The sequence below is a fragment of the Chelonia mydas genome, chromosome 1 (assembly GCF_015237465.2).
Source record: "Chelonia mydas isolate rCheMyd1 chromosome 1, rCheMyd1.pri.v2, whole genome shotgun sequence".
Lineage (NCBI taxonomy): Eukaryota > Metazoa > Chordata > Testudines > Cheloniidae > Chelonia > Chelonia mydas.
The window spans coordinates 156,896,502-156,910,775 of NC_057849.1; the positions used below are offsets into that span (position 1 = coordinate 156,896,502).

A 14,274-nucleotide genomic window follows, 5' to 3' on the forward strand; every position below is an offset into this window, starting at 1 on the left:
GTAATTTTTCAGTAAGAACAAAGGGGTGTCCTTCCACATGTCAGAGAATATAAAAGGCAGCTGCATCATCTCCATTTTGTGTTCAATCCTGCTTCTTACTTCTGGAGTAACTTTGCTACAAACTGAAGCTCTGAACAAAGGACCGAATGACCCATCCAAGCTGTGGAAACTTGATTTGAGCCTGCAGTTTATTCCATCACTGCTACAAGCCTGAACCAAGAACTTTGTCGTTACTGTATGTAATTGATTCCATTTAACCAATTCTAACTCTCATCTATATTTCTTTCTTTTTATGAATAAACCTTTAGATTTTAGATTCTAAAGGACTGGCAACAGCGTGATTTGGGGGTAAGATCTGACATATATTGACCTGGGTCTGGGGCTTGGTCCTTTGGGATCTGGAGAACATTTTTTCTTTTACTGGGGTATTGGTTTTCATAACCATTCATCCCCATAATGAGTGGCACTGGTGGTGATATTGGGAAACTGGAGTGTCTAAGGGAATTGCTTGTATGACTTATGGTTAACCAGTGGGGTGAGACCGAAGTCCTCTCTGTTTGGCTGGCTTGGTGTGCCTTAATAATAAAGGAAACCCAGGTTTGGGCTGTAACTGCCCTGCTCTAAGCAATTTGTCCTGAATTGATACTCTCAGTTGTGTCCCGCCAGAGGCAGCATCGTTACAGTGGTGACACTCCTCATATCTGCCTGTCCTTATCCATTGACACTCATGTCCGCACGCTTTTATCCACTGTTATTCCAAACACTGGATAGCAGGGTGAGGCACAACATGGCACCATTTTTTATACCTTGTGCCTGTGGTAGCCTACCCAAGGTCAGAGGACACACCTTCAAGATCGTACCCACAATCTAATCTGTGGGCAAACTTACTTCCTGTCAGTGTAAAGATGGAAGTGGCTGTCTTGAGCAGACTTACTTCAGTCCATTTCCTTGGATGGGGACTGTTTTCTCACTCTGCTCAGACAACAGCTTAATGATGGTAGCACCCAGAAGAAGGGAACACTTAGCTTTCCTGACTCCAAGATGAAGAAAAGGAAGCAGGCTTTGCTCCTTTCCTGGAAAGAAGCGGGAGGCTTCTGGCTGGCTTATCGGACAGACAGAGAGAAGGACCTCAGAAGGTCTCATTCTGATGCTGCAGCAGCAGTGCAGGTCAGGCTGGGTTCTAATCACTGAATGGTTCTTTCTTCTCTCCTGCCATGATCTCCACATAAGCGGGGAGCCAGATGTGTGAGTGAATAAAGCACTTCTCCTTCACTCCCTCAGGTGGCAACTCAGGGAGCAGAGTCTAGGTGTATGTCTACACACCATTTTGGAGATAGCCTCCCAGCCAAAGTCAACCAACTTGGATTAGAGGGGCTCTTGCTGGCACTCTAAAAATATCTGTGTAGAGAGCACGCTAAAGTTGCAGCTCAGGCTGGAGCTGGGCTCTGAAGCTCACACCCCTCCTTGACTCCAGAGCCTGAGGTCCAGCCTGAGCTGTAACTTAAAGTATTGTCTGTACAGGTATTTTTAGAGTTCTAGCACAAGCCCTGCGAGCCCAGGGCTGTTGACACAGGCTGGGTGGCTTGCTCCAAAATGCTGTGTAGAAAAGCCATAGGTGGCTAAGAGCGAGTGTAGTGTGATATTCAGCAGCAGATCACAGCATTTGTGGCAGTGCTCACTTTTTGGCCAATGTGTGCGGTGGGAACAGGCAGTGGCCCTGAGTTCATTCCAGATTCCACTCCACGGGCTACATGTCTGATTGCTCCAGGGCCCATCCTGGCCTGCTTTAGAGCATGTTGTTCAGAAACTTACACATACAATTGGACCCAAAGCTGATGCCACACTGTTCCTCTGAGTGGCTCTGCTGCTCCTTTCTTGTGATCAGGCTACTGTCAAAATTTAGGAGTCTTCTAAATGTCAGTTATCTTCTGGCTCACGAGAACAGAACAAGGAGTGCAGAGAGACAGTGCAGGGCAGCAACCACAAACTAACCGAGCCCCCCTGTGTGCTTGTTGTTGGTGAGTCACTCAGCTGTGGTTCGTTTTATTGCATCACCCAGTGTCAAAGGAAGGCAGAGATTTCAGGGTCTGATTTTCTTGAAATGATATTTTGAGAAGAGGTTCAGTTTTGGATTTGTCAGTTCTGAGCCTGTCTTTTTTAGGAACCGTGAGGGGAGGACATGCAGTAAAAGACTTCTAAGCACTACAAATAATTACATCTATGCCATAATGTAGATTTTGAAATGAAACTTGAAAATTGCATTTTCTTTATATAGATTGTGACAAAAGTAAGATTTTACAGCTTTTTTATTCTTCTTAGCCCCATAGAGCCAACCCAGCAGACAATTAGCGTGAATAGACTGAAAACTGACTACTCAATATGGTAGGAGAAAATCAGGATAGATTTAGCATCAGCTTTATATCTAAACATGTGCAGTACATATGATAATTATATACTCTGCCTATATAGATCATAAGTTCCTCTGTGCAGCCATCTGTCTCTTGTGTTTTTGTACAGCTCCTAGCTTAATGGGGCCCTGATCTCCATTTAATGCTGACGATAATGCAGAATATATTTATAAATAAATAGAAATGTAAATGCATGTTCCATTGGTCTTCCTCAGTCATTTCTGCTGAATCTCAACCTAGTAGCATGGCACTGAATGTGAAGTTCTTCCATCACATCTTTACAGGTCATGTCCCTGACTGCTTACGGCTCACAGTAATTTTCTGTATCGTTGCATATTTTAATTTATTAAAGATAAGGATGGACTCAAGCTTCAAATCTAGATTCCTAGCTCCCTAATGTGTAGGAAGAATTGTTTGGATCTCAGATGTTGGCTCGGGACCATCTTCAGTTAAAATATTATTTCTGATATTACATAAAAATGAAAATAAAACCATTGTCTAAGTATTTGTGCTAGCAGGTGACATATCAAGAGCATTGCTGAGCCTGAGACTCCAAGGCCAGACCTCAGTTAGAGTAGCTGTCTCACTGATGATCTGCCTTGTTTTTGATTTTTAGTTCCTGCTATGATCACTTCCTATCCAAACACCACTTTGGCAACACAGGGTCAGAAGAAGGAGATGAGCTGCACAGCACATGGAGAGAAACCCATCATAGTCCGCTGGGAGAAAGAGGATCGAATCATTAACCCTGAAATGTCCCGCTATCTTGTTTCCACCAAGGAAGTGGGTGATGAAGTCATCTCTACCCTGCAGGTACTAAAGCACAGTGACCGATGACCTGTTCATACATTCTACAGCATTGCTTGCTTCTATTTTTTATGGCTGAGGACACCAGGCACAGCTGCCCGCCCCCTTCCTGCCAATCTAAAAATAATGATGCGCTTCTTGCTTATACTGCTTTTAGTCAGGAGTAACTGAAGTCAGTGGAGCCATATTGGTACAAAACCAGTGTAAGAAGGAAGAGAATCAGGCCCTGTGTTTTTCAAGTGCCCTCTCTCCCTCTTCCCGTCTGGGCTTCTGGCTGGTACCAAGGCAGTCAGAGTAATAATCAGATAAAATGTCCATTAAAATATCCTAAACTAAGTGAGGTTAAAGAAAAAAGTGCCTCAGGGACATGAGAAGGACTTGCATTGTGTCTGTTAATATTCAGCAGATACGGGATATTGTAGCAAAAATCATCCAGCCAGCTGGCAAGAAGTCATATTTCACAGCTTTGCTGTTACTTATGTGAAATACAGCTCTCTGGTGGTATCATAGCTATGAATCTTGCTTTATCTGTCAAATATAGACAGGGCTCAGTTAAGCCAGAAGAGGCTCAGTTGGAAAGGGTATGGGAAGGAGGTGTACCACCTTAATGGCATTATGGCTTTGTGAGGCATAGTGTCGCATGGGCACTAGTGGGAGAAAGAGCAGAGGTAGCCCTTGCTAAACAAGTGAAGCTATCCTAGTAGGCTGGTGCCATGAGCCTGCCCTCACTCTGCCTAGAAATGCACTCTGGGTACAGTATTGTTTCTAGTGGTGCTAGCTTGCCCCTTCTTCCATTACGGCAGCCTGCAGCAAGGGACAAAGGGCTTCTTGCACCCTCTCCCCACCACAGCATCCAGCCTGGCACAGCCACAATTTGGCCTGGAGTCTGTATTACCAGTACGTGTATAACACACTATCCAAGTCGCTGAGACCAGGTGATGAATTCTAACGTGGTTTTGTAATACGGCCCTTCTTAGTGTTGAAATTGACATCAGGACTAAGGACATCAGCACAGGCTATATCTGATGCTGCTGCACTTTTTGGTCCAAATACCCTGTATTTAAAGATTTAGGTGGATGTCATGCCTAATGTAGCAATTGGGGCACCTTTCTTTGATCTTCTTTTGCTTTTAAGTATTGTTTCCAGTGCGATTTGTCACCAGGAATCCCTCCAGGCTCTAGAGCCCTGGAAGCACCAGTGTCTCCCCTTGTCCCCCACCTCTGCTTGGGGAAGGTCACCAACAAGGCTGTTGCCCCCTCACTTCTCTCTGGGCAGCAGGGTTAAGCAACACTTCACTTTTCTGCAGCTCATCTGTTGAGCCGCTACCGTCTTCTGTCTTGGGATGGATGGAAAGATGTAGTGGAGGAGGGACTGACAACATCTGCAAAGGGAGGGATAAAAGGAAGTGGAAGGTCTTTGGGAAGAAAATTATTTGGAACAGCAGATGGGAAGGATTAAGAAAAGACAAGGTCAGGTGAATTAAACAGTGAGTTTTATTTAAAACTCATCAATAAACATAAGTTACTAACCCGCCCATCTATGTTTTTGCATGTATATTTAGTAATATACTAAAAAAAAAAACCCCACAGATTTTTCAAAAAACCTTCCAAAGAATACAATGCAAAACGTTCTGCATAATTTGGCAAAATTCTTGTTGATTTCCAGTAGTGCTTTTCAGTTACACTACAAAAAAAACAATAAGAGATGTTTTATATCAAACTCAAGGAAATAACTCTTGCTCTGTGATGATGCTAAGCTATACTCGCACAGTAAAATATAGCTCTTTCTTCACTAGCTGGAAGATGTTTTGAAGAATATCCAGTAAAGCTCCTGTTCTACTTTTGTTGAAGTCAATGTGAGTTTTGTCATTGACTTCAGCGAGAGAGGATAAGGTCCTAAGTGGGTGTGTGCATGTACGTATGCAATGAATAATATTTATTACATACAAATAAATCTATTGTGCAAATAGATACATTAGCATGGGTCCTTGGACCCACAACCATCTTGCTGATTTTAGTGTGATTCCATCTGGGTGCATATGATAGCACTTCTGTGTGCAAGATTGGGGCATTAATCCCTTTCTTGGTTAGCAAATTGTTCATGAAATAATATGGTAGTGATATAGAGAGAGAGAGAGAGAGCGCTATATATATAAATGCACAAAAAAAGTTACAAGAATATTATTAAGGTTGAAAAGTCAAGCTCTCAAAAGTTAAGAAATGTCAGAATTAAGGTTGCCCCTGCAACCTTAATTTGTCCCCCTCATAGTCTTTAATTACATGATCACAGAATGTTTTTTCCACAGGAAACCCTACCTCATTCAGTACACCGGATGGACAGTGCTCACTTAATGAACAGCTATTGAATATATAGATATATATTTTATTTTAATTGTTCTGTGTTGGCCCCAGGCTGTATTTACTGCACACTATTCAAACCCTATTCTGAATATAAAACTATTCATTTCCTCGTAGGATTCTCTATGGCACTCCTAATTATACTGTCTGAGTGCTTCTCAAACATTAATTAATCTATCTTCACAGACAGCCTGGTGAGGTGAAGTGGAGGTATTATCCCCATTTTACAGACGGGGAACTGAGGCACAGAGAGATTATGATCAAATGTTTCCACAAATTTTGGGTGTCCATTTTAAGACTCCTATAACTTGATTTTTCAGAGTATGTAGCATTATATAGCACTTTATATGTTAAAAGCACAGCTCCCATTGATTTCAGTTGCAGCTATGAGTGTTCAGTACTTCTGCAAATCAGATCCAAGGGTCTCAAATCAGGCACCCAGAAAATGAGAAAAACACAATTAGTGACCATCTGTGAAAAGTCTGGTTTAAGTGATTTGCTGAGTATCACATAAGAACTCTGGGAGAGTGGCAGGGATAGAATCCAGTTCTCCAGGGTAGCATTCAGCTGCTTTAACCATGAGACCATCCTTTCGTTTCCCACAATTCCCTGCCCTCTCTATGTTAGAATCACACAGTTTCCTTCTCCACACTGCCTGGATCGCCAGCAGGGGAGTTATTGAGAGCACAGGAGAGACAGGTTCCTTTCTCTCAGTTCCTTTGCTTGGCCCCACCCTGGCCTGGAGCAGCTGGGAGCAGCCATTACAGGGAAACTCCAACTTCTACGATATAGCCCTGGGCTGGAAGGCACATGTTCAGCCACTCTGTGAGTATGGCTCATGCAGAATCTGGTCAGCTCTAGGCGAAGAGAGAGGATGCAGCATGCTCAGTAAATTTGCGTGATGGCTCATGTGCAGTCCTGTCATGTATGATTTGTGAGGGGACGATGCATGAGCAGTCTAGTCAGCACTTCGAGCTGGGAGAGGTTTGAACATGCTCAGTTAGGAGGCAGTCTGTGGAGATTTTAGCTGCTGAAGTCAGGGCTCTCTACTGTGCATTTACAAACTGGGATTTTTAAAGTCTTATAACTTGGCTACATTTGGGTGGATTTTCAAGGGCATGAAAAAAAGGCACATCCCTGATAGTCACCCCCTTGCCAAATTTCAGGTCCCTGTTCCAAAGCATGGGGTTTGACCATCGTGACCGAAATTAAAAAACCAGTAGCCTGAGGCAGATACCTGGTATAAAAAAATCTCAGCCCAAATGATTAAAGTCTGGCAAAGTTATAAGCAACAGGGTCTTATAATGGGAAATGTTAAGCAAGCTTAATAATAGCTGGCTCTACCAGCTGCACCTATAATATATGTAAGTGTGTGTATATATAATGTGTAGATATCATTATTATGGTGCTTATATCCAGAGTTTCATGCAATAATTTGTGACACCATACATTAAATTGCATTTATTATGCATTCTTGACCACCTCACCTGCACTCTGCCCACAAATCCATCTCCACTAGGATTACTTCCAGATATTAAGTTGCTTCAAACATCTGCCATTTTCCTTTTAAAAAAAACAACCTGCCAAAGAAAATTTTCTTTCATGCTTCCAAAGTAAAATATTAAAGTGATCTTAGGTGCAGAATAGGGAATATTGAGCCCTGGATCAGCAAAAAATTAAAGATCTGACCTCATGTAACCCAACAGATCTAAAAAAGGGTTTTACCACTGGAAAGGGGAAATGCCCAGCTTTCTAGTAGATTTAGCTCTTGCTTCTAGTCTTGATAGATACCAGCTTTTTGGACCTTACACTCATGCCATTAATATTTATTCTGCATAGTTACATGTGTGTTTGTACATTCCATGTATAAACACACATACAATATCAGTGTACTACTGCAAAGAGAAAGTTTGTATCATTTCCCCACCATGTATCTGAAAGATGCTTACATTTGTTTGTTTTCTGTACATATTGTTGAATCAATTGCTTCTTTTCAATCCACCTCTAGATTTTGCCAACTGTGCGTGAAGATTCTGGCTTCTTTTCCTGCCACGCTATCAATTCTTATGGGGAGGACCGTGGAATAATTCAGCTCACTGTGCAAGGTAGGAAGAGGACATCATATGGAAAAAAACACAACTATTGTAGTACAGTAAGTGTATGCCATGCTCAGAAATCTGTTTTGGGGGGAGGTGGTAGTCCCTAATTAAACATATTCCTAATTGTCAGAGAAATTAGGAGGTGCATCAGAATCTTAAACTCATATTTTCTAGCATCAATCACAATGAAGCTTAAACTCCAGAGTCTTTGTAGAAATGTACAGATGAGTAAAGGGAGTATTTCTTATATGCACTAGTTGACAATCTTGTCAGACATAAAAATCCATCTAGCACATATGCTGTAGGGGCGGTATACTTGAGGGTTGGTTTATTTATTTTTTAAATCAAGAAAATGGTTTAAACTCAGGTGAAATAAAGCAAAAGCAATTTGATGTGATTTTTTTTTCAAGAGAAATGTTAAACCTACTATATATTTAGAAACAAAATATTTCAAGTTTAATCAGTCAAAATAAATTTTAATATATTTGTGCAACTCAGGCTCCAGTAGCCTGTATCGCCTGGGGCTGGGTTCTCCCTCCTGTGGGGAGTTCAGTCGGGCAGACAGCAGCAGGTTGTGGAGTGGTTTAAGGTGATGGTATTTTAGATGCAGAGCAGAGGCAGTACTCAGCCACTGGCCGCTGCTGGTTTGCCACATGACACTAGCTCATGTGCTTTCATGCCTTGGAGCATAACATTTCTAGTACTTGCAAAAAATCTTTCTCCCAACCCTTGGTTCCCTGTGACTACAGGTTCCACAGCATGTCTGAACCAGCCCTGTCAAGAAATTCAGGAGGAAACTGGGAGCCAGGTTCTCATTTGCCTAAGGGTCCTTTATACTGTTCTGGCAATGTAAAGGGATCTTAAAGTGGGCATAAGCTATATCTATATCTATATCTCTATATCTATATCTATATATGCCATATTAGTGGGAATAAGATATATATATATATATATATATATATATGACATAAGCTATATATGTATATGCCACATTGTCTAACAGCATGAAGTGGGCTTAATGTAATTGAGAATCAGGCCCTCGGTTTTGAACCCTTCTTTTATTAATTTATATTCAAAGGGTTGGGATTCTTATTCCCCCCGACCCCTGACAGTTTAGCCCTAAAAGTACTGTCCTTATATATATACCATCACATACATTCAAAATGTAGAAGTACCAATGCAGTGTGACAGTTATAGCCAGAACCTCCCCTGGCATGAATACTGCAAATGGGAGTGGAATTTAAGCAATACTACAAAATGTTGCATCTATGCAGGTGTACCGTTAGTTAGTAATCCAAGACAAATTCAGTCGCTCTTATTTTGAAAAGTGACTTTTCCTTCCTCCATAGAATGTTCTTCAATAGGTGGTTAAATGGGTATAGATATTAATGAGGGAGCAGAAAAAATGGCATGAGATCATCCTGTTAACAGACCACATTAGAGCCATGCTCATTATTATAACTTATGCTTCGTACCGGCGTTCTTTTGACTAAAGCAGAGTCTGTCTGTTAACTCAGAGCCACCAGATCCTCCTGAAATAGAAATCCGAGAGGTGAGAGCACGCAGCATTGCCCTCAGATGGACCATGGGATTTGATGGAAATAGCCCAATCACAGGCTACGATATTGAATGCAAGAACAAGTCTGGTAAGAGATAGTCTTCATTTGCGAGTGATCCATTTCTTATAACTTGTTTTTATTCCTTCATTATTTTGTTTTTACTGTAAACAGTTAATCATAAATCAAAACACCTTGATGGAAATTCTTCCTCAACAGTCTGTTTATTTCTCTACAGTGAGCTTTGTCTTTTGCCATTTCACTGTTTTTGATTTCTTGTATTATGACCATTTTGTTTATATTTGGATGGTTGCTCTTCCCTTTTTTTTAATTGGGATATCCACAAACAACTGCATCAGATTTCCTGATGCAGCCTTAGCCATTCCAGCTTGTGACTTCCACAATGGATGCTGAATGGTACTAGGCCACTATTATTACCTTTACCTCCTTCTTCACACCCCCCAGCCCCCACCCCGCTGCCCATTTTTCCCAGTGACCTTTTATCTGGAGTGCTGAGCTACAGAAATTCTCTTCTGTTGTACGCAGGGTTGTGTGACGTTTCACCTTAACAGCAGGGTTAAGAGCCAAACTGCAGTCTTGGGAACGTACTAGGATAGACAAAGCAAGCTGCATAGTAGCTTGCTGAGCCACCAAGCTGAGTTTGCAGTAACCTCTGAAATGCTGCAAGGGACAGGCTAGTGGCACATATCTGCAGTACAACGTAAGCAGATATATTTCTGCTAGGTCAGCATTCAGCCATATCAACATGCAGCTCATAAGTAAAGCTGACCCATCCGTCAGTATCACTACAGGTGTGCTAATTCGTATTCTTAAAGGGAAAATACAGAGACACAGTGATATTTTAAACTGGTAAATATATGATCTTTTGGATTAAATATCATAGCTCTGCCTCTGGGCTGAACTTCATTTGCTCTGTAACGTAAAAGCTGCATGTTGGCTTGAGTTTCAGCTGTGTTTAGACAGTTGGCAGAAAGAGTTACCGGTAAGGTCGTGACATCGCTTTCATTTATGCTTTCTCACATGTAATATGTTGTTGCTGCCTGTTATGCTACTGTGGTTAATTTAGCGTTACAAACATGTAGGTGAAAGATGTGAGTCCATCTGTTTCACAAACATTTTATAAGCAACTTTGTAAGACATTACACACTCACAAATAAAGTCTTTCAAATTGTCCGGGGGGAAAGAAGGAAAATACCCTGTATAGGAATAGAAAATGCAAAAAAGAAAAGGATTATGGAGCAAAGCTGAAAGGGTCATTGGAGAATGGTGAGAACTGGAAGAACTGGGAGAAAATAAACATAACTCCTGGTTCAGGAAATCATCCCTAATCAGGAAAGAATTTAAACACAGGTTTGTCTTTAAGCACATGTTCAAGTTCCATTGAAGTCCATACAAGTTAAGATTATGTTTAAAATTTAAGCCTATGTTTAAATACTCTCGTATATCATGGCCCAAGAAAGGACTAGGAAGAAAGCAGAAAATTATGGATGAATAAGGTTCACCTTATTGATAAGTAAGCTTTAAAAGATATTAAACAGGGACAGTGAATTTGTTTGTTTGTTTTGTGCTGCTTCTCATCTTGGTGTTTGTTGTACTCTGTCTACGGAAATTATCTGTGGACATAGTCTAATACAGGCATGGGCAACCTTTGGCAAGCGGCCCACCAGGGTAAGCCCCCTGGTGGGCCGGGCCGGTTTGTTTACCTGCCATGTCCATAGGTTCGGCCAATCGCAGCTCCCACTGGCAGCAGTTTGCCGCTTCAAGTCAATGGGGGCTGCGGGAAGCGGCGCAGGCCGAGGGATGTGCTGGCCATCGCTTCCCGCAGCCCCCATTGGCCTGGAGCGGCAAACTGTGGCCAGTGGGAGCTGCGATCGACCGAACCTGTGGACGCGGCTTACCCTGGTGGGCCGCTTGCAAAGGTTGCCGATTCCAGGTCTAATAACTGATACATTTTGAATATATATGGTTACCGGTGCAAACATATTGCTGATGAAATTAATAATGAGAAAGTATTTGTATAACGTTATACTTTTAACTCTTTGAAACTGATAACTAATTATACAAATTATATTCCACTCTATGTCTTTAATATTTTGCATTTGATTGGTCTGTATTGTATTTTTCCTGTGCATGGGGTTGTCACTGTCCTGGTTTTCCCTGGATTGTTTCTTTTTTTGAGGTGGCTGTCCCAGGAAGTCTGTAAGGGTGCTCAGTATACACTGCCAGCTATTCAGTTTTATGGATTCAGGATCATCCTGGACATCCAAGTTTGAGTAGCACAGAGGTAGCAATCCTACCTGTGCATGGTCTTTGATATGCAAAAATAGCATAATATTAATATTACTATTGCTAGGTTAGGAAGTGGGAGTTAGGAGGATTCTGTTCCACAAAATAGAAGCAAATGTCATACTTGGTTGTATAAACTGCTCATAAGTCACGTTTTTTTGTTTGTTTTTTAAGGAGAAATTAGATTATTTAAAAATTGAAATTATACCAGTGAGTATAGTTCTCTAAAGATTATGGGCCAGATTCTCAGTCTAGCATCCCTGGAAGCACAGCCCAGGATGTGCAGCTTAGCGGGTGATATGACTTTAAGTTATGTGTGCAGTTCCATGTTTCTGGTTCTGGCTTTCCCTATCCACCTGTAATCCACTCCACCAACCCAGAAGAAATGGAATTTAGAATGCCATCCCTCCCTGATGCACCCTCCTCCAATTCTGAGCCTACCTCTACACTGCTCAGGGAATCCCCTGCATCAGGATACTTCCTGCCTGGAGCCATCCAACTGCTTTCCTGCCTGGAGCCATCCAACTGTGCCCAGTTTTTGGCCATAAGTCTATAGAAAAATCATCAAGAAGACAGAAAGGCAACAAAAAATACGAAAGCAGTGGTAAAGTTAACTTATGCAGAATGGCTGGGGAAAGCAATGCTGAAGAAAGAGAGTCAAGAGTGGTTATTGCTGAATTTTTTCAGATGTTAAGAGAGACAGTGATCTTAGGAAGATAAGATCCTTGAACTAATATTAAACCCAGTGTTTGGTGTACACATACGAAAGAAGGAAATAACAGGCTAGAAGATAATTTAGGCAAAACATTCACACAGCAGATGATAAGCATCTGTAATACCCAGCAAGAATAAAAGTGAAAATAACCAGCATAGTTATGTTTAAGGAGAATTAGATACTTAAGAAATAACATTGCAGGTTACTGCTGGATATGCCAACTGACTACTTCGGTACCTGGGTCCGGGTGATTGTGTAGCAGTCAGAGTGGTGACTAGAAACCAGAAGGGATGATTCTTTTCCCACCTATTCTGGAACTTCTGCTTCAAGTGAGAATTCGTGGAAAGACCTCAGGACACTACTCTCCAAGCTATGGCTTTATGGCCATACACATTACACCCAACATGAACACAGCTATACTTTTGGCCTTTGCAACATCCCCTGGCAATGAGTTCCACAGGTTGACTGTATTTTGTGTGAAGAAATACTTCCTTATATTTGTGTTAAACCCATTGCCTATTAATTTCATTGAGTGACCCCCAATGGTTCTTGTGTTATGTGAAAGGGTAAATAACACTTCCCTATTCACTTTCTCCACAACATTCATGATTTTATAGACATCATGAGGCTCCCATCTCTCCACCAGAAATGGCAGCAGGGCCCACACCCTCTCTTCAGGGATGGCAGAAAGGGGGGTTTCCCATACTTATTCCAACAACTGGGGTGTCACTGTTGGATCGGTGAGACTCTTATCTTCCTTCCACACACATAGTCCTCGAGAACAAAGGGTGGCGAGGAGTTGCAGGGCTCTCCAGAGGAGTTGGTCTTGGAATTAACACATCATTGAGATGAATGGGTAATTCATCCCTCTCTGAGCTGTTGTCTCAGTTTCCCTTCAGACTTAGGCAGACATTTTTGCATCCTTTATATGTCACATTTTCAAGCTTTTCTTTACAACCAGGTGGGCCAGAAACTTTTTTTAAAATAAAAGTTGAGATTTTGATAGAATCACATGGCTTCAGGAACTAAGATTCCAGGCTTGGGCTGATAGTGCCTATCTGTGTCTTAACCCATCTATGGCCCAGGAATCTGACTGCAGTGAAATTACTGCTGTCTGGTCACCAAATTACTCCAGCCTTCTAACAGGAGAAGGAACAACGGATAGGAGACACGATGTAACCAGATATCTCATCATGCGTGAGCTTATGTCTTCTCAAACATGTCCATTCTTTTCTATACCCTGCCTATTTTTGATGCTGCATCCTTGAAAGTTAGGGAGCAAGGTGCACAAAGGGAGGATTATGCCTAGTGCTTAGCCTTCCTCATGCCCATACATAGACTCAGCTCATACTTGCATTTAAGCACAAGAACAGCTCGGCATTCATTCCTTCATGCCGTGCATGGATTTGCAGAATCAAGGTCTTTATCTGCAGCCTGACAAGAATAGTTTCAGGAAATCATACAGCTTTTAGCAAAGCATGCCACAAATGTGTGCAGTTTTAAATAGTATCACTAGATGGCATCTCACACGCAAAATAGAAATTCACAATGTTGGCTAAAATATTATATATACAATCAGAAGTAAAGTACAATATCAAACATATTTAGCCTCGCTAGATTCTATAAATGGACCTTTGTGGGTCAATCATTATCTTAGGAATTCGTGAAAAATACAACACAGAGCTATGGATTTTCATAAACACTTTCTGTCTAGGTGCAATTTTATATAGCTCTGAGAATTGCCTGATTTTTCTTTTAAATCTCTTTTTGAGGGGGAAAAATTAACTGAAATTTCATGCTTTCTTTTTGCTTCATTTCTGTATGGGTCTTACCTGTTCTGTATATTGTTTCTAAGTTAAAACCCTATTAAATACATCGATTTTAAAATGCTTTGGTATGGTATCAGGAAAACAAAAGGAGCCATAAATCAATCACAGTTACCCCACTGGATGATTATTTTACTGCCTACACAGGAACACTCATTTTATTTCTATCATTTAGCAGCAGAATTTAAATCAACATTTA

At 41.4% G+C, this 14,274-nt stretch overlaps 1 protein-coding gene across 1 annotated transcript in view; it reads left to right on the plus strand.

The window, feature by feature from the left end:
• DSCAM (DS cell adhesion molecule) overlaps positions 1–14,274 on the plus strand; it is a 603,664-nt gene that overhangs the window by 458,847 nt on the left and 130,543 nt on the right. The window contains exons 12-14 of the mRNA XM_043538206.1: positions 3,025–3,221; positions 7,581–7,677; positions 9,189–9,317. Coding sequence (XP_043394141.1) covers positions 3,025–3,221; positions 7,581–7,677; positions 9,189–9,317 — 423 coding nt within the window. The remainder of the gene's footprint in view (positions 1–3,024; positions 3,222–7,580; positions 7,678–9,188; positions 9,318–14,274) is intronic.